The sequence below is a fragment of the Lynx canadensis genome, chromosome E3 (assembly GCF_007474595.2).
Source record: "Lynx canadensis isolate LIC74 chromosome E3, mLynCan4.pri.v2, whole genome shotgun sequence".
Lineage (NCBI taxonomy): Eukaryota > Metazoa > Chordata > Mammalia > Carnivora > Felidae > Lynx > Lynx canadensis.
The window spans coordinates 2,359,172-2,383,140 of NC_044318.1; the positions used below are offsets into that span (position 1 = coordinate 2,359,172).

The 23,969-nt window shown below is 57.5% G+C and overlaps 1 protein-coding gene across 1 annotated transcript; it reads left to right on the plus strand.

The window, feature by feature from the left end:
• Positions 1 to 1,924: 1,924 nt before the first annotated feature.
• CCNF (cyclin F) lies at positions 1,925 to 23,222 on the plus strand. Its single transcript, XM_030301481.2, has 17 exons — positions 1,925 to 1,940; positions 2,735 to 2,889; positions 4,117 to 4,223; positions 5,219 to 5,286; positions 6,913 to 7,166; positions 7,486 to 7,539; positions 8,190 to 8,294; positions 8,577 to 8,654; positions 11,203 to 11,354; positions 14,035 to 14,199; positions 15,963 to 16,086; positions 17,684 to 17,864; positions 18,203 to 18,290; positions 20,252 to 20,351; positions 20,428 to 20,555; positions 21,248 to 21,417; positions 22,052 to 23,222. The coding sequence occupies exons 1-17, from the start codon at positions 1,925 to 1,927 to the stop codon at positions 22,543 to 22,545; spliced, it is 2,439 nt and encodes an 812-aa protein (XP_030157341.1). The 3' UTR covers positions 22,546 to 23,222.
• The last annotated feature ends 747 nt before the right edge of the window (positions 23,223 to 23,969 follow it).

Below are 23,969 nucleotides of genomic sequence, written 5' to 3' on the forward strand. Positions count from 1 at the left end.
CCAGCTCTCCCTCCCCCACGGCCGCTGTGTTTGGTTCTCCTCTGGAGGTTCCTCCTCGTTTCTCACTGAATGGTGGGACCCCTCAGGCTCTCGGCCTACTTCACTGTGGCTCACTCCCGCCTCTGCACCCGGCCACCCTTGAATTTTTTTTCTCGTTCACCCCCACGTCTTCAACTGCCATCTTATTCCAGCCAGGAACTTCCCTGAGCCCCTGACTTTTCCAGTGAGTTGTCTCACCCTCCCAAGTGGATGTCCAGTGGGAGATGGGCCCTTCTCATCCTCTGCAAGTGGCTCGTTGCTCTGCCGGGCCTCCAGGGCTCTTCCTGCCAAGGCGTAGGATGGGGGCGAGGGCCCACAGTTTGCTGAAAATTAAGAGAACTTTTGGGGCGCTTGGGTGGCTCAGTTGGTTAAGCGGCCGGCTTCAGTTCAGGTCATGATCTTGCGGTCCGTGAGTTCGAGCCCCTCATTGGGCTCTGTAACAGAGCCTGGAGCCTGTTTCCCATTCTGTGTCTCCTTCTCTCTGACCCTTCCCCATTCATGCTCTGTCTCTGTCTCAAAAAAGTAAAATAAACGTTAATTTTTTTTTTTTTTTTAATGAGAGAACTTTACCTCCTAGTGAATAAAATGATAAGGACATAAAGAACAAGGAGAGGAGACAGCTGAGGGACACGGTTTGGGGCTCCCCAGGGGACTGGGCGGAGTGAGAATGGCTCATCATCCCCTCAAGGTGTCTAGGCTGGAAGGGCACACCTCTGGCCCTGGAGGGGGACCAGCAACAAAGTCACAGTGCAGGGGAACAGGACAACACAATAACAAGGCAGAAAACAGTAACCAAAGAGGTGAGTAAGGATGAGAAATCTGAAGGGGCCACCACCGACTCCTCATGCTTTTGTGCGGAACTTGGGACATTTGGGGAGCAGCGCCAAGCTTAATGGACTCTCATACCCCGTGTGACCGTCTCCTTCTCTGTCTCCTGCTGCAGACTGGCACCATGGCCCCTGTGTGTGCGTGCCCGGCTGGGTGGTTCAGGGCGGAGAGGGTCGAGGACAGAGGGGAGGTGGCGGCTGACTTGAGGAGAGCTGCTATTCCACCCAGCGCCTCTCCCCGGAGGCTTTATTTGTCGTCGGATGTGGGGGGGGCTCCTGCCCGGCGCCCCGAAAGAACACAACGCGCCGCAGCCAGTCAAGCCAGCGGGTGGGCGCCGCAGCCAGTCAAGCCAGCGGGTGGGCGCTGCTACTTCGGAAAGGGCTCCCGGGGGGGCAGTGAGGACCGGCCGGGGACAGACAGGGACGATGTCCGGTGCGAGGGACGGGTGAGCCACGATTCGCTGGAAGAAGGGCTGGAACGCGCCAGCCGAGTCCCTGAAAGTGCTGCTTCCCGGTCGCGTCCGCGGCGGCGAGGCGCCGAGCCAGCCGTCTCCTAGCCTGACGCGCGGGAGGGCGGGCGGCGGGGAGCGCGGCCGTGGGGCGAGGCCGGAGGCGCGGCGGGTCCCCACGGGCTTTCCCTGACAGCCCACCGCGCGCCGCGGACGACGCTCGCCGGCGCCCGCGCGGCCCGAGCAGCCCGGGACCACGCTCGACGCAGCGACGCCCCCGCCCGCCAAGCGGGCGCCGCTCTCCCTTGGGACTCGCGCTCCGGCCGGGGAGGCGGGGCGGCCGCGCGGGCTCCACCAATCCACGGACGGCGTTCGAATTCGCGTCCCGGCATGGCCAATTGCGATCGCTCCAAGCGGGCGGGGGGCAGGGCAGGAGGCAGGGCCTGGCGGTCCAGCGGCGCGCGCCCCCCCCCCCCCCGCCGGCCAATGGGAGGGCCGGGCGCATTTGAAAACTCAGGCGGGCGGCGGGGCGGGTTTGCGCCTGCGCGGGGCGCGTGGGGCTGACGGCGGCCGGGGGCGCGAGCGGCGGCGGCGGCTACGGCGGCGGTGATGGGGAGCGGCGGCGGTGAGTGTGGGGCGCGGGCGGCGGGGGCGGGGGGCTCGGCGGGCTGACACGGAGCGGGGCGGCTCCAGCCCTTCGGCCCGGCGCGCGAGGCTTCCCGATGGCGCCCGCCCGGCGCGCGGTTTAAATGCCCGGCGCCGCCGCGGGGGCGGGTGGGCTTGGAGTGAACGCCCCGCGCGGGGCTCCGCACCTGTCGGTGGACGGTGAGCGCGGCCGCCCCTTCGCTAGCTGTTACCGTGGCCGCTAAGCGAGTCCGCGTGCGACCTAGAGTCCCGGGGTCAGGAAGGTGTGGTGGTCACATCCAGGTGCTCGGTGGGCGCCGGTCACCCCGCGGGTGCGTGGGGCCGTCGCAGCCCGTTAATTGCTGGTAGGTGACCCAGGGGCAGGGCCGGGCAGGGTAGGAAGGCCTGCGGAGGGGGTCTTGCAGGGGGGCAGCGGGTAGGAGGCCAGGTGCCTGCCGGTGAGGGACTTCTTCCGTGTAGCCCTGTGTGCAGATAGAAGCAGACGTGGGCAGGGGTCCGAGCGGCTTCCCTGAGCGTGAGATGCGGGAGACCTCCTCAGCCTTGCTGCCTCTTTTCCCGCTGGCCAACTTCCATGATTATCTGCTATTCACCATACGTGTTTATTGAATTTTGGAATGAATGGTGACGTCTGACGGAACTCAGCTACCATTATTCCCTTAATGTTGGGGAGTAGGCATGTGGCTGGTTCTTTTTGTGGGGGGGGCGGGGGGACAGTGACTGTCAGCCCGCTCCTTTCCAGCCCATCACCCGGACCATTGTGCCGTTTTTCTTCAGTCATCCACTGCAGGTGTGCCAAGTGTTTCTGTTACCCTACAAAGCGGAGAATAAGGAGGAGACCCCGAAACCTAACCATCCTGAGCCTCCCTGAAGATGTGCTCTTTCATATCCTGAAATGGCTCTCTGTGGGGGACATCCTCGCTGTCCGAGCTGTAAGTTGCAGGATGAAAATAGCGCCAGTCGCAGCTTGCTGGTGTCACTAACCTGCTGGTTATGCCATCAAGGCTCCCTGTTCTTAAACGTTGGAACAAAATTTTGGCTACAAAGGAGGGCAGAGGCCACAAGGGTGATGTTGTTAACAGACGCTGTGGTCCCCACTGCAGGCAAGCAGCAAAGTGGAAACATAGCACACCAAGTTTCGGTTGTGTTTGCTGCAATGTTTATTTTAACAGTGAGATTTGTGGCAGTGAAATTCTCACCCCTCAAGAAATAAGATAGTATTAAAAAGAGCACAAATATATTCTCGAGGACAAATCTCCCGTCACATGGAGCCCTGAAAGGGTCCCTGCGAGTTAGTTGACGGATGTTGGTGCAGCCTCATCCTGAGCGACTGAATCAAGGCCATACAGCAAATCTGTGGGAAAACTCCCAACAGGTACCTGTTTCTCGCGCTCCCAAAGCCACCTCCGTTGTGGTCGTAATATCCACGGGTGCTGAGTTTTCAATGGCAGTGGGAACTTTAATAATGCTTGAAATGCTCACCTGTGTTCAGAGCTCCCAGCCGGCCCGCTTCCTGCCTCTGTCCAGGGTGGTATTACGTTTTAATTTTTTTTTTTTTAATACCTGTTTATTCTGAAAGAGGGGAGAGAGAGTGTGTGTATGTACCTGGGGGAGGGGCAGAGAGAGAGAGGGAGAAAGAGAATCCCGAGCAGGCTCCACGCTCAGCGCAGAGCGTATGCAGGGCTCAAACTCACAACCCTGGGATCACTACCTGAGCCGATAAAAAGATTTGGACACTCAGCCACTCAGGTGACTTATCGGTCTTTTCCTAGAGCCTCTGGTGACTTCTAGGCTCCGGCCATGTTCCCATGAGCCAGGCCCGAGGCAGAGGAGAGGGCAGAGAAGCACAGAGCAAATGTCCATTTCCCTTTCTCCTGTTAGCATCGGTTTCCCTGACCCTTGCAGACACCCTTACGGGGGTATCACCCCCTCTTTCTCAGTGTTTGTACTCATTCCCCCTTCTAGTCCCACTGTGTCCCCCATTACTCCTTTACAGCCACAGAGAAACTTGTTTCTTCTACTCGAAGGGGGGACCTTTACTGCCAGGGTGGGGAGGAACACCCCATCTGTCTGTGTCCTGTCCTCAAGAGCTCCGGGAGCCGGGCCTCCGGGAGGACCCCTGATCAGCCCCCCACCCCGCTCGCTCCCCCTCTTTGCAGGTGCATTCTCACCTGAAGAACCTGGTGGACAGCCACGCCAGTGTGTGGGCGTGTGCCAGCTTCCAGGAGCTGTGGCCTTCTCCAAAGAACCTGAAGCTCTTTGAAAGGTATCTTTGCACCTTGAGAACAGCTCAGTTTTCCCCTGTCTTTGGGCCGCCCTGGCATGCCAGCCTGTGTCCCAGGGCCTGACGTGGGAAGGGTTTCCTTCTTGTTGTCGCCTTCGCCAGCGCCTCACCGCCCCCCTCCCACCCAGGGAGTGACTGAGGACTGTCAGCGTCACCCACCTAGTCACGCACAGCACAGTCATTGGCCATCTGTGCCACCAGCACAGCCTGACTCATTAGTTCCTGTCGTGCTTCTGAAGGGTCTCACTTGGGCTGGGACCAGTCTGCATGACTCAGCTACAGGTCACCTGCATGTGGCAATTTCACCTAATGCTCTTTTCTTTTTTCTTCAAATCAAAACTGTGTGATTTAACTCCTACTGCATTTTGCTCCCTGGCTGATGCCATCGTCCTGCTGGAGTTGGGCCCCAGAGGGAGGGCAGAGCAGGCGTGAGCCCCTTGGCCTGTGGGCCCCGGCGTGCCAGTGACCACACCTGCCACTCAGGCGTGCCAGTGGTTCCGGTCAGGCCGCCGGAGACATAAGCCACATACTGTATGGTTCATCCGTTTAAGTGTGCTACACGGTGTCTTTTCATACATTCAGAGTTGTGCAGCCGTCACCACTAACTTCAGAACATTCTCGTTACCCCCAAACAAAGTCAAAATGAATAGGGGTGGACGTTAGCGGTGACTCCGTTCTCCCTGCATTCTCCTGCCCCTGGCGACCCCTAATATGCCTTCTTGTGTATGGATTTGTCTGTTGCAGACAGTTCGCGTAAGCAGAGTTGTGCAACATGTGGCCTTCTGTGGCTGACGACTTCTGCTTAGCATGTTTTTAAGGTCCATCCGTGTCACAGCCTGACGTGGATAATTGACATTCAACTGTATTACCTAAAAAGTTCTCAGTTAAAAATCAGGTGTTCTACCTTCAAGTGATGTGATGGCACATAAGCCGTAAGGAATGAAATCAGGTGACATTTTATGTTTTCAATGGTCTAGGGCTGCCGAAAAGGGAAATTTTGAAGCCGCTGTGAAGCTGGGGATAGCCTACCTCTACAACGAAGGCCGTAAGTCCTCGCGGTGCCGGGGCTGACCTTGCCCCACTTGGCATTGGTATTTCACTCATTTTTTAAGTTTACTTGTTGATTTTGAGAGAGGGAGCATGGGGGAGGAGCAGAGAGAGAGAGAATCGCAAGCTGACTCCGCACTGTCAGCACAGAGCCCGACGCGGGGCTCAGAGTCACGAACTTCGAGATCATGACCTGAACCCAAGTCAGTCATGTAGCCAGCTGAGCCACCCAGGCGCCCCAGCGTGGATGTTTTAGGAGAAGCATGAGCCCTTCCCAGGGTCAGCATTCCGTCATCACCCTTGCCACGTCTGGCAGTCTGCCTCGCCGTCTCCCCTTGGGAGCTTGTGCCCAGGGGTGCCCTGCTGTGGGGCCCGCTGATCAACTTTGATTCCGTACGCTTTAATTATTTTAACAAACCTTGTTTTAACAAATGTTTTAGTCCCAGTCAGCAGAGACTCAGGATGGGGGCTACTCCAGCAAGCCAGCCTCCCCCCAGCGGCCCCCCGCTCCGTCCCATTAACCCACTGCCCACGGGTAGATGCTGGCTCCTCTGCTCGGCCGCAGGTCCCCCGTGACACTCTGGGGCAGCAAGCAAAGCGTGCCTCACGCTACAGGGCATCAGTGACACAGTAGCCCAGGCTCCAGTGGAAGGCAGGTACAAGCAGGTCAGAGCCAGCCTGGTGCCCATCTCCTTCACCCCCATGGAGCAGGTGCTCCGTGGGAGAACCTGTGTGGCCCTCTCCTCTCCCAGTGCCTACCTCTTTGCTTAGCACACAGAACCAGCCTGCGGTCTGTCCAGTCCCCGCTCCCAAAGTGCATAAACATTTGGCGGTAGCCGCTATTTTTCTGTCTGTAAAACGTCTGGCATCTTGCTGAGAGGTAGCCCCTATTGGGCTGGTTGACGGGGTCGTGACTGATAGAGACAATGGGCAGTCCTCCTCCAGGTCCCAGAGGTGCCCCTGCCCCACCCCCCTATCCCACAGTGACTCCCAGGCCTAACTCACATACCATACACTTCCCCCATCTCAAGTCCAGTCTGGTGTGTTTTGCTGTATTTGCAGAGTTGTGCAGCCATCACCAACATCCAAATTTGGAACATTACCCCTAAAAGAAACACCATACCCTTTAGCTGAAGTCCAGGCTACTGCTCCCTGCAGGAGGGAGGGTGGGTGGGCATGTGACGCCTCTGTGGGGGCATCTTCCCAGACCTTCAGAACCCAGGCTTCCGGGAGGACCCCAGCCGGGGCAGGTGACCCACAGCGTAGAGAAGAAAAGGCGCGGGGTCCCCGTCTTGTGAGGCTCCGCTCTCCTTATGCACCAGCAGCTGGCGTGAGCTTTTATTTTATTTTTTAATGTTTATTTACTTTTGAGGGCGGGGGGGAGGGAGTGAGGGAGGGGCAGAGAGAGAGGGAGACACAGAATCTGAAGCAGGCTCCAGGCTCCGAGCTGTCAGCACAGAGCCTGATGTGGGGCTCGGACTGGGCTGAAATCAGACGCTTAACTGGCTGAGCCACCCAGGCGCCCCTGGCGTGAGCGTTTAGACTTCCAGAAAAGACCACGGAGCACGCTGTGCACCTGTGCTCCAGAGACACCCCTGGGTTAACACCTTGTCCATCTCCGCAGTTTCTGTGTCTGACGAAGCCCGTGCGGAAGTGAACGGCCTGAAGGCCTCTCGCTTCTTCAGTCTCGCCGAGCAACTGAATGCGGGCAGCACGCCCTTCATCTGGCTCTTCATCCGCCCTCCGTGGTCGGTGTCTGGAAGCTGCTGCAAGGCTGTGGTTCACGAGAGCCTCAGGGCAGAGTGCCAGCTGCAGGGAGTGAGTCCCGGCGAGGAACACGCGTGGGGCCCGCATGCCGGGCGGTCCGAGCCGCACAGGGTGAGTGGAGACGCTGGACGGTGTGAAGCCAGACGCCCCGGACAGTGGAGGTGCAGAAAATCGAGAGTGTGGGCGTGGGGGCAGGTTGCAGATGAGCCAGCGGGACGGGAAACCTCAGAGCTGGTACTCCCAGGGAGTCACGTGGGGGGGTTGGGCTAGAAATACAGGACCGAGGCTCCCGGAGGCCCGGAATCAGGGAGCGGTCCCCGGTGCGGCAGGGGTCCAGGCAGGGGCCACGAGAACGCGTAGACGGGGAAGGGTGGCCGGCTGGAATTTCCTTTTCCGCTGGTGATCACGCTTCTCCCTCCTGTTGTCTCAGACTCACAGAGCATCCATACTGCACTGCCTGGGGAGAGTGCTGAGTCTCTTTGAGGTGAGTCCATTGGTCCGTCCACTTGGACCCTGTGCTGGGTGATGTGTCCCTGGCCCCAGTGAGCACACGGAGCCGTGGTGCACGGGCCCGCGCTTCCGTGCTGCTCACCCTTCTGGTGGTCGCACACAGCGAGGACCAGGAGGCGAGTGGGAAGCAGGAGAGGCTGTGCGGGGTGTGAACCCTGAGCCGGCAGCGCAGTGGAGTGGGCAGAGCACCTGAGTGCGCCGCGGGCAGCCCCTCCCGCTCTTCCCACGGGCCTCGTTGCACTTGAGGCTTTCTGTTAAAGCGGGGAGGGGCGCTGAGAGTGATCAAGGACAGGGAGCAGCCCTGAGAAAGCCCCCAGCGTCCGTATCTGGGAGGCCTGGTGTGCAGGGCTGACTGGCCGGTGGCCCAGAGCAGAGCTAGGGCTCCGGGGCCCAGCCAGATGCAAATGTCATCTGGGAGGACACAGGGCCTGGGAGGCGGAGCTCAGAAGCTCGCTCTCCTGGTCATTGTCCAAGCGCACGTCTGTAGAGAGGTCGCTCCTACTCCCATTTAGTTAACTCGCTTTATTAAGTAAGAGCCACGGAGGTGGTTCCTGAGAGGTGGCGAGTAGGGTGACTCCGCAGAAGGGGTGAGAGGAGAGTGCACCGTGCTTGGGTTTGCTCCAGGATGCAGAGCGGAAGCAGCAGGCCCGGGACCTGTTTGAAGAGTCTGCTCGCCAGGGCTGTCTGGCCAGCTCGTACCTCCTGTGGGAACGTGACAGGAGGACGGACGTGAGTGGCCCCCGGGGTAGGGAGGGTGGTGTACCGATGGTGCAGGTTCTGCCGGAACAGGGGTCCTTGGGCAACTCCCGGGGCACCAGAAGCCGCGGTTGGCAGGCCGCTCCCATAGCTGCTCCCAACGACCACGGTCGCTTGGGGGATGAGGGGCTGGGAAGAACACCGAGCTGTGGACCCCTGGGGGTGTCGGGAGGAACATGTAAGAGCCCCGTGGGTTGGTTCTGAGTTCTCCAGAGACAGCTGTATAAAAACATGGTGACTTTCTCCCGTTGACAGATGTCCGATCCTGGACGATGCCTCCACAGCTTCCGGAAACTCAGGGACTACGCTGCCAAAGGCTGCTGGGAAGCACAGGTGAGGCGGGAGCCCGCCTATCTAACTTCTTCTGCCTCCTCCCGTGGGGACCGCCGGGCTGATACCACCCGGGCTCCCATTTGTAGGCAGGAAGACTGACCCAGGGCCAGCCGCAGGCCTTACGGGAGTTTAGCTCTGGGGTGTGCAGGGAGGAGAGCCTGGAAGGGTTTCCTTCATCTCTGCCCAGCCCCCCGTCGCCTCCAAGCCCACTGCCCCTAAGCCGGCCGTCCGGCCTCTTCATTCTTAAGTGCGGGTGCACTCCTTCTGCTGGTAACATTCCTGTCCCTCCCCAAAGTTGTCCTGGAGGGGGTGCTGTGGCCACAGATGGGGAGTCTTCTGGGAGCAGGTGGGTGTGTGGAACGTTCTCCTGTTCTTGTCGCTTGACCTGCTCACCGAGACATCAGTGTTAGAACCAGCACGTGGGGGATTTGCAGTTGGTGTCCTCCAGATGCCCTCCTGTTGCAGCCGTAAAGAATTGTTGTTGAAGACAAATCAGAGGAAGTCCCCCTTGGCCAAGCAGGTAGAAACTCAGATTGTTGTCACCCCACCAACTGACTGCTGGAGAGCCATCTGCCCTTAAAAGGGAAGATATGATAAAGTGGTAGACGGCCCAGCCTGACGTGTGACAGAGCAGTGTAATGGCTACACCTGAGGCAGTCAGCGAATTCATAGTAAACGTGACAATGAGCCATGTGGTTTTCTTAGAAGCTCAAACTAATCAGTAAGAATAGTAGTATTCCAGTAAACGTTCAGAGGGTCTCCATACATTCCCAGAGAAGAGGAAATCGAAATAGCTGGTCAGGGGCACCTGGGGGGCTTAGTCGGTTAAGCATCTGACTTCAGCTCAGGTCATGATCTCATGGTTCGTGAATTTGAGCCCCGCATCGGGCTCTGTGCTAACGATGTGGAGGTGGAGCCTGCGTGGGATTCTCTCTCTCTGTCTCTCTCAAAAAAAAAAAAAAAAAACAAAGAAAAGAAACGGTCAGAACCCAGGAGTGTTTGACCACACATTCAAACGAGATTGTGGCTGCTCACGTTAACGAATGATAGGTGTATAGGTATCTTTTTTTCTGTACACGTTGAGTGTATAGCTGTTAACTTCTGAAAATACGCATTTTTAACGGTAGCAGTTTTTGCCGGCAGAGGTGCACTAGAACAACATTCTCTTAGCTGGTGTGAAAATCGGTGCAGCCCTTTCAGAGAATACTTGGGCGGGAGAAGCGAGAGACTTTGGCACAGCCGCCCTGTGCAGGCAGGGCAAGCGCGACAATGGCTGCACAGAGATGTTCCACGAAGTAGTGAACACGCGCCAGGAAGACACTCGAAACGTGCTTCCAGGCGTTTATGTCGCAAGGAGCCGTATTATTGTTAGGTGAGCAAAGAGATAAAACGTACGTGTGCTGTGATCTGGAATGCGTGGACACAGTTACAAATGTGTAGGGACATCTGGAAGGAAAGTGTCTAGAAACGGTTGCTAGTTAGTCTCAGGGGCCTAGAGGGTGCCAGCAGGGCCTGTGCACAGCGGTGTCACCATAGCTTCACGAGAAGGGAAACTGAGGCACAGAGCGTTTTTCCCCAGTGTGCCTGCGATGTCACACAGATCCAGGTTTTATTTTTTTTATTTTTTTTTTCAACGTTTATTTATTTTTGGGACAGAGAGAGACAGAGCATGAATGGGCGAGGGGCAGAGAGAGAGGGAGACACAGAATCGGAAACAGGCTCCAGGCTCCGAGCCATCAGCCCGGAGCCCGATGCGGGGCTCGAACTCACGGACCGCGAGATCGTGACCTGCCTGAAGTCGGACGCTTAACCGACTGCGCCACCCAGGCGCCCCCAGATCCAGGTTTTAAAAATTTTTTTTTTTTTCCAACGTTTTATTTTTTTATTTTTGGGACAGAGAGAGACAGAGCATGAACGGGGGAGGGGCAGAGAGAGAGGGAGACACAGAATGGGAAACAGGCTCCAGGCTCTGAGCCATCAGCCCAGAGCCCGACGCGGGGCTCGAACTCACGGACCGCGAGATCGTGACCTGGCTGAAGTCGGACGCTTAACCGACTGCGCCACCCAGGCGCCCCCAGATCCAGGTTTTAAAGCCAGGTCATCTGAAGGGCACCTGGCTGGCTCAGTTGGTTAAGCATCCAACTCTTGATTTTGGCTCAGGTCACGATCTCACAGTTGATGAGATGGGGCCCTGCGCTGGGCTCTGTGCTAACGGTGTGGAGCCTGCTTGGGATCCTCTCTGCCCTTCCCCTGAGTGCGCCTGCACGTGCTCGCTCGCTCTCAAAATAAACTTTAAAAAAAACACACACGAAAGCCAGATCACCTGAGCCTCCAACCAGCTTTGGCTGCTTTGCTGTGCTGACTCCGTGGTGCACATTTCGTCCCCTTTAAGACATGTTATCACGAGATACGCCATTTATTTCGAAAAGAACAGTCAAAACCTGAGGCGCGCTGTTTCCAGGGGGCTGAGGCGTCAGCACCGCTGTGCACCCACAATTCTCCCCCGGCAGGCTGAGGCTTCCTGCTCACACGCCTGTGTGTCCCACAGCTGTCGTTAGCCAAAGCCTGTGCAAACGGGGGCCAGCTCGGACTGGAGGGGAAGGTCGCCGACGGGGTCGCGCGCCGGCTGTTCCAGGCCTCCCGTGCCGTCAGCAAGCAGCAGGTCTTCTCCGTGCAGAAGGGACTCAGCGACACGATGAGGTGAGGCCCTTGAGGGAGGGCGTCTGCTTGGGGTGGGGGCAGAGTGACCGCCGGGCACCCAGATGACGGGGCCGTCGTGTGGTGTGTGTGTGTGTGTGTGTGTGTGTGTGTGTGTGTGTGTGTGTGTGTGTGTGTGTGGTTTTCTAAAGCCAGCGATGCCTTAGTTATCCGGGGCTTTGAAGAGCAAACATCCCCCATGTCCGTGCTCCAGAGTTGCTTTTTAAGCCTCAGGATGTGTGAAAGCACGTTAAGCGTCTTTCTAAAGTGAGGGGATCCATATGCCCAGTTTTGGCCGCCAAACAACCACCTCAAGTGAGGATTGGTGTGGTGCAGGAGGGTCCGTGGCCGTCAAGCGTGACTTCTCGGGCAGTGTCCAGCCCTCGCACCCTGCCTCTTCCTGCAGCCCGCTCACCCCCAAGGGTTTTCACTCAGACGCAGAATATGCTAGCAAGTAAAGTGGAAAATGCAGACCATTTTTTAAGCCCGAACAAGATTTCAAATACACTTTGGATTTATAACGATGAGGCTCTGGCTACATTCCGGCAGACGACGCCCAGCTCATAATAATTGCTCAGTGGACATTTACATTTAAACCGACCAGGCCTCGGGGCACCTGGGGGGCTCCGACTCTTGGTTTCGGCTCAGGTCGTGATCTCACAGTGAGTCGGTTTCAGGCCCACACTGGGCTCTGTGCGGTCAGTGTGGAGCCTGCTTGGGATTCTCTCCCTCCCTCTGTGTTCCTCCCCCACTCACGCTGGCTCTGTCGCTCTCAGAATAAACAAACTTTAAGAAAATAATTAAAATAAAAGGATCAGGCCTTGCTGGAGAGGCTTGATCTGCACACAGTGCAGGGGTGGGTCGTCCTTTGCTGCTGCATCAAATGTCATCAAGCTGTCATGCTTTTGAACCCCGTGCCAGTGCTGGTGGCAGCGCCCTCCTCGCCCAGCTGTCCGTCCTTCTGTTAGGTGTGCATGGAGAACACCGTGTGCCCCTCCCTATCGGCCCTTTCTTGGGGCTGCTGCTCTTCTGTTTTTGGCGGGGGAGGGCGCACTTTATTCCTTACGAGGACTGATATATATATATAGTTTTTAAATGAAATAGTAGTATCATTTCAGTCTTTGAGTTGAGCTTTTTATTTTCCTCTGTACCGGGCAACAGCCACCTTTGTTTTTACAGAGGAGTCATTGACGTGTCACATGGTGTTTCAAATTTAGCCATTTTTGTTTTTTTTATTTGTGTTTTTAAGTTTGTTTATTTGGGGAGAGATTGCATATGTGGCAGAGAAAGAGGGGGAGAGAGAGAGAGAGAGAGAGAGAGAGAGAGAGAGAGAGAAAGAATATCCCAAGCAGGCTCCAGGCTCCGTGCCGTCAGCACAGATGCCCACACTGGTCTCCATCCCAGCGAACCGTGAGATCATGACTTGAGTTGGAATTAAGAGTCAGATGCTCGGGGCGCCTGGGTGGCGCAGTCGGTTAAGCGTCCGACTTCAGCCAGGTCACAATCTCGCGGTCCGTGAGTTCGAGCCCCGCGTCAGGCTCTGGGCTGATGGCTCGGACCCTGGAGCCTGTTTCCGATTCTGTGTCTCCCTCTCTCTCTGCCCCTCCCCCGTTCATGCTCTGTCTCTCTCTGTCCCAAAAAAAAAAAAAAAAAAAAAAAAAAAAGAGTCAGATGCTCAACGGACTGAGCCGCCCAGGTGCCCCAGATCTAGCCATTTTGAAGTACACAATTTGCTCGGTTTGTTTTCGTAACTCAAATCGTTCATGTTGCTGAGTCGGGTAAGGCAGCTTCCTCTCTGTTCCCGTAGTGGCTGGTCTAAGCTCCAAACACCTGGCGCTCGAGTGGTCTTCCTCGTCCTGGAGGAAACACAGGTTCCTCTTCTTCCCCATTCTCTTCCACCGCCTCGGCCCCACCCTTCCCTCCTCCCCTCTGCCTATGACAGGTGCTTCTGCCTGGCACCTGGAACGTTTGCCCAGAACCCACAGCTTCATCTTCCTTTGCTCTCTCACTTCTGGTCCCTCTTTCCCCTCTGCTTAGAGACCCGTGTCTCCTCTCTTTTGTTCAGAAAGGCACTTACTCTACCGGGGTGTCCTTGCCGTGGCCCCCAGCCCTCCTGCGTGATGTCTCTGGCCCTGGGTTTAGCCCCTCGAGGAGGACCCTGCATCTGTCAGCTCCGTCAGAGTTGCTGGATCAGAGTTGCCCGAGAACCTCTGCCAGGCTCCATGCATCCTCCCCCTTTAGCTTCTTGCCAGCTCTTTCCTCGCAGCAGAGGGTCGTGAGAAATGACCCCATGGGTGAGCTGCTCCTCGGGGAGAATGTGGGTTTGCAGGAGGGCCACAGGTCTTGCTCCCTTCAAGCGACTTTTCCCCATTCCTGGGATCTTTGTCCGTCCCCACTCTACCAGGTGGACCCACCTTACCCCTGACCTGTGTCTGGGCTCATTCGGTACCTGGCAGTGGCTGCGGGAGAAGGCAGGGTACACAGATGTGTGAGCCCAGCTTCCTCCCAAGGACAAAGGTGGGAGAGCTGGGGCCTGCCCCGCACCTGAGGCTGGGACAAGTTCCTGGGTCAACGGGCAATGCTGCGGAAGACCTGCTCGCTCCCTCAGGACGGACGGGCCAGGCGAGAATGGGACGCTCACAAATGTGCGCCCGAGTTTCCAGGGCTGGTGCTCTCCCTGCAGGTACATCCTGATTGACTGGCTGGTGGAGGTGGCCACCATGAAGGACTTCACGAGCCTGTGCCTGCACCTGACTGTGGAGTGCGTGGACCGGTACCTGCGGAGGAGGCTCGTGCCTCGGTACAGGCTCCAGCTGCTGGGCATCGCCTGCATGGTCATCTGCACCCGGTACGGGGCCCCCGGGGCAGGGCCTGTGGGATGACACGCGACAGGCTGGCCTTTCAGTGTCCCACCTCATTAGATGGGGGTCTTAATTTTAGGGAGTACCCACACAGCATAGTTCTCCCACGTGGGGATGGCAGACTTGATCTTTGGCGAGCAGGACCCCAGAACTGGGCCTCGCTCGGGCAGGTTCAGGCCGGGCCCCTCCTCCCCTGGCTCCTGAGGAGTACATGGCACCGAGGGACGGGCCCAGTGGGTTGCCCCGGGGTCCCGAGGTCAGGGAGAGACCACTTCGCGGCAGTCCAGTTCTCAAGCCTGTGTCGTCAGACACCTGCAACTGGTGGTCTCACGCCCCCAGCTGACCCCCACCACGTAGACAGCGCACCTCCTTACACAGCTGCCTGCACTCCGGCGGCTCGGACTCTTCCAACGGAACCATCTTCCCTTTTACCTAAACCTGCGGCCCTTCAGCCAGTACCTGTTAGCCCGCCTTTACCTTCAGAAGCGGTGTGGACAGTGATTGCACCACACATCGTGCGTGTCCTTGTTTCCCTACACCAGACACCCCCGCATGGCCTGCCGGTCCCCCTGGGCAGGGCTCTGCAGGCTGACCGTCCTGCTCTGTAGACCTTGGGGGGTGAGGCACAGGTGGCCACACGCGGCGGCGTGAACTCGAGACGCCAACTTCTCTTGCTTAGTGACCCAGAGACAAGGGCTCCAGGCCGATGCCGTTGGGGTAGTTTTCCCATGTCACAAGGTCACGGAGAGCCCCAGCTCCCGTCTTACTCTCTGCCATCCCCCGTGGCCCCTGAGGCCGGCGTGACCACTTGCAGCGATCTTGGTCACATGGCCGTGACGAGAGCTGGAGTTGTGGTCTGTAGACCAGCGTGGCCTCGGGGCCGCCAGCAGGCAGCCACACGCCAACCTTCCCCCCGCGCCCGGCGTGCTCAGTGGACCCAGCGTCACCAGAGGTGGCTGAACAGACAGGCCCCGCCTTCTCATGTCTGAGCAGGGTAATTACATCCTAGCAATCAGTCACCAAAATCCCGGACCACCGATGGGCCAGTGGCGAGATGTTTTTTAGGAAGATCCTAGAGGAGATGCCCCACCCCTGCTCAGGGCAGCGCCTGCCTCAGCCTCTCCCTGAGTGCTCCATGTGCCCAGCTCCCATCGGCCCCGCTCCGGCCCCGTGCCTCGTGCACCTGCAGTCCCCACACCTCCCATCTCGCTCTGTCAAGCTGACGGCAAGTGGGCCGGCTGCAGGGCCCCCAGGACGGAGCGGCCACGGGCCGGGCCCTGCTCCCTTCCCGGCAGGTCACCGGACCGGCACGCTCCCTGCTCCCTGGTGCTGCTGCAGAGGAGAGAACAGGGTGGCTGGCTGACGAGGGACACCCAGGATTCCTGCGGCCAGACCCCATGCTGAGCACAGACCTTCAGACACCCCGCAGCTCCGGCTCTGCCGGCTCACCTGCCTTCTGGGTCTAAACTGTTGTTTCTGCTCCGTAGAAGCTGCTGTCATCCTCAGGTCATTAAGAGGATCGACCGGGCAGGTCGTTCGTGGGTGCCTTTCACAGAAGCGCCTGCGTGCCTGGCAGCCCGGCCACTCCCACTGCCAGCCTTGGTCCCTCCTCCTCCGCAGACCCTTAGGCCAGGCCACACGACCTCCTCGGGTCCTCTCACTCTTTGACCCCTCTGGCATTGGGGCCTCATGTGACCGTGGCCTGCAAGGATAGCAGACTCCGTGCTCAGACCCCTTCTTGACATTCTAGGTTCATCAGCAGAGAGATCTTGACAATCCGAGAGGCAGTTTGGCTCACGGACAACACCTACAAGTATGAAGACCTGGTGAGGATGATGGGAGAGATCATCTCTGCCCTGGAAGGGAGGATTCGAGTAAGTGGCCGTTTGCCGTTTCCTTTTTCGGTTTTATGTATTTATTTTCTTTTATTATTTATTTGTTTTTTAATTTACATCCAAGTTAGCATGTAGTGCAACAATCATTTCAGGAGTAGATTCCTTGATGCCCCTTCCCCATTTAGCCCGTCCCCCCCACACCCCCTCCAGTAACCCTCTGTTTGTTCTCCATGTTTGAGAGTCTCTTCTCTTTTGTCCCCTCCCTGTTTTGATATTATTTTTGTTTCCTTTCCCTTAGGTTCATCTTTTTTGTCTCTTAAAGTCCTCATATGAGTGAAGTCCTATGATTTTTGTCTTTCTCTGACTAATTTCATTTAGCGTAATATTCTCCAGTTCCATCCACGTAGCTGCAAATGGCAACATTTCATTCTTTTTGATCGCCGAGTAATACTCCATTGTGTGTATATACCACATCATCTTTATCCATTCATCCATCGATGGACATTTGGGCTCTTTCCATACTTTGGCTATTGTCGATAGTGCTGCTATAAACATGGGGGGTGCTTGTGTCCCTTTGAAACAGCACACCTGTATCCCTTGGATAAATACCTAGTAGTGCAGTTGCTGGGTTGTAGGGTGGTTCTATTTTTAGTTTTTTGAGAAAGCTCCATGCTGTTTTCCAGAGTGGTTACACCAGCTTGCATTCCCACCAACAATGCAAAAGAGATTCTCTTTCTCCGCCTCCTCGCCAAACATCTGTTGTTGCTTGAGTTGTTAACGTGAGCCATTCTGACAGGTGTGAGGTGGTATCTCATTGTGGTTTTGGTTTGTTTTTCCCTGATGATAAGCGACGTTGAGCATTTTTTCATATGTCGGTTGGCCATCGGGATGTCTTCTTTGGAGAAGTGTCTGTTCATGTCCTTTGGCCATTTCTTCGCTGGATTATTTGTTTTTTGGGTGTTGAGTTTGGTAAGTTCTGTATGGGTTTTGGATATAAGCCCTTTATCTGATATGTCGTTTGCAAATACCTTCTCCCATTCTGTCGGTTGCCTTTGAGTTTTGCTGATTGTTTCCTTCGCTGTGCAGCAGCTTTTGATTTTGATGAGGTCCCAGTAGTTCATTTTTGCTTTTGTTTCCCTTGCCTCCGGAGACGTGTTGAGTAAGAAGTTACTGTAGCCAAGGTCAAAGAGGTTTTTGCCTGCTTTCTCCTCGAGTATTCTAATGGCTTTCTGTCTTACATTTAGGTCTTTCATCCATTTTGAGTTTATTTTTGTGTCTGGTGTAAAAGTGGTCCAGGTTCCTTCTTCTGCCTGTCCAGTTTTCCCAGCACCACTTGCTAAAGAGACTGTCTTCATTCCATTGGATATTCTTTCCTGCTTTGTCAAAGATGAGTCAGCCCTATGCTTTTTCCTTTTAAATCAGAGTTGAAGTCAGGGGAGGGGACAGGAGGAACCAAGGGCCCCTCCATGGCATTGAGCTTCCTGCTCTGGAAAGTCCTCCTGGATCCAGAGGGCAAGAGGCCAGGGCTAGAGCTCATCACCGCCACACCCTGGTGTCCAGTGTGAACACTGGTGGGGCCAGCCACCGTGATCACGTGCCAAAACCCCACAAGACCCCACCTCCCGGTCCCGTCCAGGTCCCCACTGTGGTTGATTACAAGGACGTCCTGCTGACGCTGGTCCCTGAGGCCCCAAGAACCCAGCATCTGTGTGGCTTCCTGTGTGAGCTGTCCCTGCTGCACACCAGCCTGGCCGCCTATGCTCCGGCCTGTCTGGCCGCGGCCGCCCTGCTGCTCGCGCGGCTGACCCACGGACAGAGTAAGGAGCCTGCCCTCCTGTCTGCTCTTCAGCAGGAGCCAAGCCAGGGACTGGGGATTCCAGAAGGCGGGACACGATTCTCACAATGGAGAGGGAGAACAGGCATTGCCCGTCTTTCCTGGAGGAGACCACCAGAAGGGACTAAAAGCCATTCTGTGGGGGTGCAATTAAGAGATGTTCTAGCTTAAGTATCTCCCACACCGTTGACAGCGAGCACGCAGGCTCTGTTTGTGGGGCGTTTTTAACACTGAGCTCCAGAAAACTCCACACACAACCACTGGGGCAGTGGGACGTGAGGGGCCGTCAGAACACCCCCCCATTCCTGCTTTCCTCTCCAGCACAGCCCTGGACCACAAGGTTGTGGGACATCACCGGGTTCTCTTGTGAAGACCTCATACCCTGTGTCTTGAGCCTTCATCAGAAGTGGTGAGTCTGGGCGCCCGGCTGGCTCCATCAGTAGAGCATGTGACTCGGGCCTGTGAGTTCAAGCCCCGTGTTGTATGTGGAGCCTACTTCATTTAAAAAAGAATTTTTTTTTAAGTGAAAGGAAATGAGTCCCCCACGCAGCTGCCATAGAGGGTGTGTCCTCAGGGATCAGGGGGGAATTCACTCGTGTGCGGGCCCACACACAGACCTTCTGCAGCATTGACATTTAAGAGCGCCAGGCCAGCCGTGTTGCCCGTTTCCACAGTGATAACACTTGATGCGCGTGCAGCAACTCCCAGCCTGAGCCTCACTCCACAGGTGGCAGACGGGCAGGGGAACATCGGGGCCCGCCGCCTGACCCCTGATAGTGTTAGCGTGGGACACGGTGTCGTCTCGCTCAGGAGCCGGCCGGCCGCGATCGCCCCGTGCCGTGGCCCTGCTCCCCCTCTGCTCTGGTCCCCGCTCCTGACACGTGCTTATCCGCCCAAACCCGCGGCAACCTCCTCCCTCTGCCAGGCCGCACTCAGTGCCCTCTTCCCTGCATGCGGGCCTGGGGCGCTCCCGCTTTCTGCCTGTCCTCGGACACCTCTGGGATCCAGAACACCTAGACCCCAACCTCTGACCTGAGCCCCGGATCCCCCGCCGGCTTGTCCGGGCCACACACCCCCTGCCCCGGGGCTGCTGCTCCTCATAGACGGTGCTCGTGCTGGTCCCCGCTCCAGCTGTGAGTCCAGCCGTGAGGAGCCTGGCAGCACCTCCTGGGGCGGGCGTGTCCTTCGTGAGTTTTCTCTCGTGCCCGCTCATAGCTGACGGGCGGGAGCACGGGTGAAGGTCGAGGGGTCAGCGTGCGTGTCTGACCCCACAGCCGCTCACGCTAGGGGTGCAAACCATGCTGACCTGATACTGCCTCCCAGAAGTTGTTAGGCTATTCGCCTCCCGAGTTTCGGTTTGTTTTTGTGTTTTTTTAATAATTTTTTTTTAACGTTTATTTATTTATTTTTGAGACAGAGAGACAGAGCATGAACGGGGGAGGGTCAGAGAGAGAGGGCGAGACACAGAATCTGAAGCAGGCGCCAGGCTCTGAGCGGTCGGCACAGAGCCCGACGCGGGGCTCGAACTCACGGACCGCGAGATCGTGACCTGAGCCGAAGTCGGCCGCTCAACCGACTGAGCCACCCAGGCGCCCCCCTCCCGAGTTTTTTATTTCCCCACCAGATAACTTGGGAACATTTATTTACAAACTAAACTTTTTTTTTTTAATTTTTTTTAAATGTTTTTATTTATTTTTGAGACCGAGAGAGCATGAGCAGGGAAGGGGCAGAGAGAGAGGGAGACACAGAATCTGAAGCAGGCTCCAGGCTCTGAGCTGTCGGCACAGAGCCTGACGCGGGGCTCGAACTCACGGACTGTGAGATCGTGACCTGAGCTGAAGTCGGACGCTTAACCGACTGAGCCACCCAGGCGCCCCACAAACTAAACTTTTTTAAGTGTGCGATTTGTGTTCAGAGTTGTGTGACTATCACTACATCAATTTTAGAACATCGCCTCCTCCTTCGGAGAAACCCTGCACTCCTCAGCAGTCACGCCCGTGCTGCCCATCCGTCCCATCCCTCCACAACCCCGCAGCCACTCCCCTGCTTTCTGTCTCTGTGGGTTCGCCTGTTCTGGACATTTCAGACATTTCCCAGAAATGAAATTGTACATCACATGGCCCCTTGTGGCCAGCTTGTCACCTATGTAATGTTCCTCTAGAATCACATTCTGCTGCATGGACGGACCACATCGGGGTTTCCACCCCTTTGGCTGCTGCGAATAACACTGCTGGGAGCGGAATTGCTGGGTCATGAGTCACTGCACGCTTACCTGTTTGTGCAGCCGCAGGGTGCCCCATCTGCCCTCCAGGCATGCCCCAGAGCCCTGCATGTGGCCCCGCTGTCCCTCACGTGTCCCTCTGTTTGCAGCTTCCACGACGACGCCCCCAAGGACTACAGGCAAGTCTCTCTGACCGCCGTGAAGCAGCGATTCGAGGACAAGCGCTACGAAGAGATCAGCCGGGAAGAGGTGCTCCCGCCCCCACCTCCCACCCCCAGACGCTTGCCCCCGGGGCCTCATCCGTCTAACCCTGGCCTCGTTTCAGGTGCTGAGCTACGGGCAGCTGTGCGCAGCTCTGGGCGTGAAGCAAGGCAGCCCGGAGCCCACGTCCTTCCTCAGCGCGGGGGACATTCACGCCTTCCTCAGCTCTCCGTCGGGAAGAAGAACCAAGCGGTGAGTGAACCCCGTTCTGCAACAGCGCAACGCAGCGTCGGCTCCTGCGCACTGGGCCTGGCTGCCCTTGTGACCACCGCGGCTGCCTGAGGGGCTCCATTCCCCCCTTTTAGGCAGGGGGCTCCTGAGGCGTAGCAAGGAGAAGCAGCAGGTCCCGCAAAAAATGCAGCCGGGCCCGATCCTGCCCGCCTGCCACTCCACCTTCTCCCTCCGGAGCAGCTCTCTCTCTCGCGTCTTGCTTTAACCTGGCTCCCGCTCAGGGAGGAAGGTCTTGAGCCAGGGTGGACCCAGCTCAGCCTGTGGCCCCGCCACCTGTCAGATGTGTGCCGGCCACCCTGTCCCACAGCACTGCTGTCACTCTTGACCCCGCAGCTGCTGCCTGGTTACTGTCCTGGGCGCTTCCCTGGCTCCCTCCATCTCCACCCTCGTGTCACGAGCATGTCCACACGTGTCCCCCGCGTCCATGTCCTGGCTGTACCACCTGGGATAAGTTGCCCTCCCCACTTACCCACCCGAGGAACTCCCGGTGATCCCGCAAAGTCCTGTTGTGCTGACCGTCACGTGAGCTTCCTGAGGGCAGGCAGCCGGGAAGCTGTGTCGTCCTGTCGTCCCTGTGCACCGCCCGCTGGGCCAGGGCAGGCTCCCACGCTGCGGCCCACCGTGACCCGGCCCCTGGCTCTCCCACCTTGCAGGAAGCGGGAGAACAGCCTCCAGGAGGACAGGGGCAGCTTCGTCACCACGCCCACCGCGGAGCTGTCCAGCCAGGAGGAGGTGCTGCTGGGCAGCTTCCTGGACTGGAGCCTGGACTACTGCTCGGGCTACGAGGGTGACCAGGAGAGCGAGGGCGAGAAGGACGGTGACGGTGAGTGCCTCAGGCTCCAGGGGTGGGGGTCTCACGCCAGACCCCTGCCTCGCCTGCAGGACAGCGCGTCTGCACACAGGCAGGCGTGAGGCAGCAGAGCCCCTAAAACAGCACAGCAGGGCCAGGGTGGGGCGGGCGTCCTCTCAGCCCTTGGGGAGGAGAGATGACCTTTGTCCAGCCCCAGCCAGGCCCGTGTTGATGGAAGGACCTCACCAGGGCAGGGGAAGAGGAAGAGACCTTGCCTGGAACCCACATAACATTGTGTGACGTGTGCCGGCCACCGCCCTTTTGGCCTCTGTGCCTTGTGCACGTCTGCAGGGCCACCTGTGGGAGGCTCCGTCCCTGTGTTTTGGGGCAGCTAAACACACAGGAACCCTAGGTCTGGCCGTTTCTGCTGACTCTCCGGTTGCTTGCTCTTGTGTCCACTGGGGATTAAGTAAATTCTTGATGATCAGTTTATTGTCACTTCCTACCGTCCCCCACGTCACCGTGAGAGACCCCTCCACCTCCTGCCCAAAGGAGAGCGGTACGGGGGGCTGTGCAGCGAGCTCCAGACACGGGCCCCTGGGGGTCCTGACTGGACAGGGGGCACTCAGTGCTCAGCGCCTCACCTCTCTCCCCACGTCTCCCACAGTGACGGCACCCAGTGGCATCCTCGACGTCACCGTGGTCTATCTAAACCCAGAACAGCACTGCTGCCAGGAATCAAGCGACGAGGAGGCCTGCCCGGAGGCCGGTGGTCGCCAGGATGTGCGTGCCTACGTACCGGGCACCCAGACACCTCCGAGCCCGGGGCCCCAGCCTCTGCTCCACGGCAGGAGGGAGCCAGGCAAGGACAGTGTGACCTCGGGGTACTCCTCCATCTGCAGCGCGAGTCCCACAGACTCGGTGGACGGGGTCTCGGGGGCCTCCCCCCGGTCTACCTCAGTGCCTTCCCCGGGCAGTGACTCAGGCACACAGCCTTGCCGCCAGCATGCCAAGAAGCCATGTTTACAGTGTCACTCTCCAAGCCCCCTGGAGAGCAGCACCCCCCAGCGACAGGTAAAGAGGAAAAACCTATCTGCCCACAGCGAGGAGGAGGAAGAGGAGGATGAGGACGAGGAGAGGGGCCTGAGCCCTGCTTGCTGAGGCTGTGAGTGCCCGCACTTGCTGCGGGCAACGTTTGCTTGGGGGTGGGGGGGGGGGCTGCCACTTCACTAGGGAGCCTGGGGGCTCCGGAGGCGGACACCGTGTGCACCCTGGTGGCTCTCACACAGGGAACTGAGAGAACGCGGGATGCGAAGTTTCCTTCTCCGGGGCAGCCCAACGTGAACCGTCAGAACGTCTTAAGTCAGAACAGAAACTCCGATGCTTCCCTTTGGAAAGTTTAGCCTCAAAGCAATCATGCCACGCCCTGTGAAGCCCATTTCTCTGTCCCCTCTTGTGTCTGTCCTCTCTCTGGGGAACTTGAGCCCATGTCTGATGTCCCCAGCCCCACTGAGCCCCATCCCGGGAACTGACAGCTTTCACCATTGAGAACATGTGTGAGCAGGTGGCCTGGCACAGCTCACCCCCCGCATCTATGGGGTTCGGGTGACCGGAGGAGCCGACCTCTCTGAGCGCACGCACCACTGTCCTCGTATCACCTTGGTTCCCTTCCTCCCTGGGTGGCAGGTCCCCTGCTGAGGGAGCCTGGCCCCTGCACTGTCGAGGCCTGCGTGTGACCACCAGGTGGGCAGGCCCAGAGTCTTGTCAGGCTGGGCCTTGAGGGCTTGCCCTAAGCTCCCTGCCTGCCATACTTTCAGCTCCTTTTAGAGATCCTTCTATTCCCCCAGAGTGATTGATCTGTGTCCCCAGCAGGTGGTGTCCATATGAACACCTCTCTTTGCACTGAATTTCTAGGCTATTTCTTCTCCATCTTTATTTCCATCCTTCATTTTTCTAAGATGGAAATTAAAAAAAAAGATAGAAGATATTAAGTTAGAGAGAGAGAGATTCCTAACTTTATTTAGGTTCAACTAAAAAAAGAAACATCTGATTCAGATCTCTCATGCTATCCTGACACTCTTGAGGCGAAAAGAATTTTCCCAGCGAAGTTGGACAGAAAAAATCTAAATGTCATTCGTAACATCTGAGGTGACCAGGATGCAGATGAGCGAGATTTAGAGGACCTGTCCCCCACCTGTTGGGGAGGGTGGATCTGCTGTGGGTACCTGAGGCTCCCCCAAGCCTCCACCTCCTGCGTGCACCAGCCACACCACCAGAGGGATCTGCTTGAGCCTGACCCTGACCTCCCCTCAGCTGGGTGGACCACTGAGGCACGTGCCCTGCAGCAATAGCTTTTGTTTTTTCTCAAAATGTCAGAACAAACCACTGGGTCAGGAGTGTCCCCCAAATGCTCTTGAACTAGAACTATGGCGCACAGAGGTGCCGACTCAGTGGTGGCTTTTCTGGGTGCTGTGTGTGTGTGTGTGTGTGTGTGTGTGTGTGTCCCCATGTCCGTGGGAGCTGTCTTCTTGCTACTGTAAGAGAATTCTGACCGCCCTGGGCGGGGCATGGTTGGAATGCAGAGA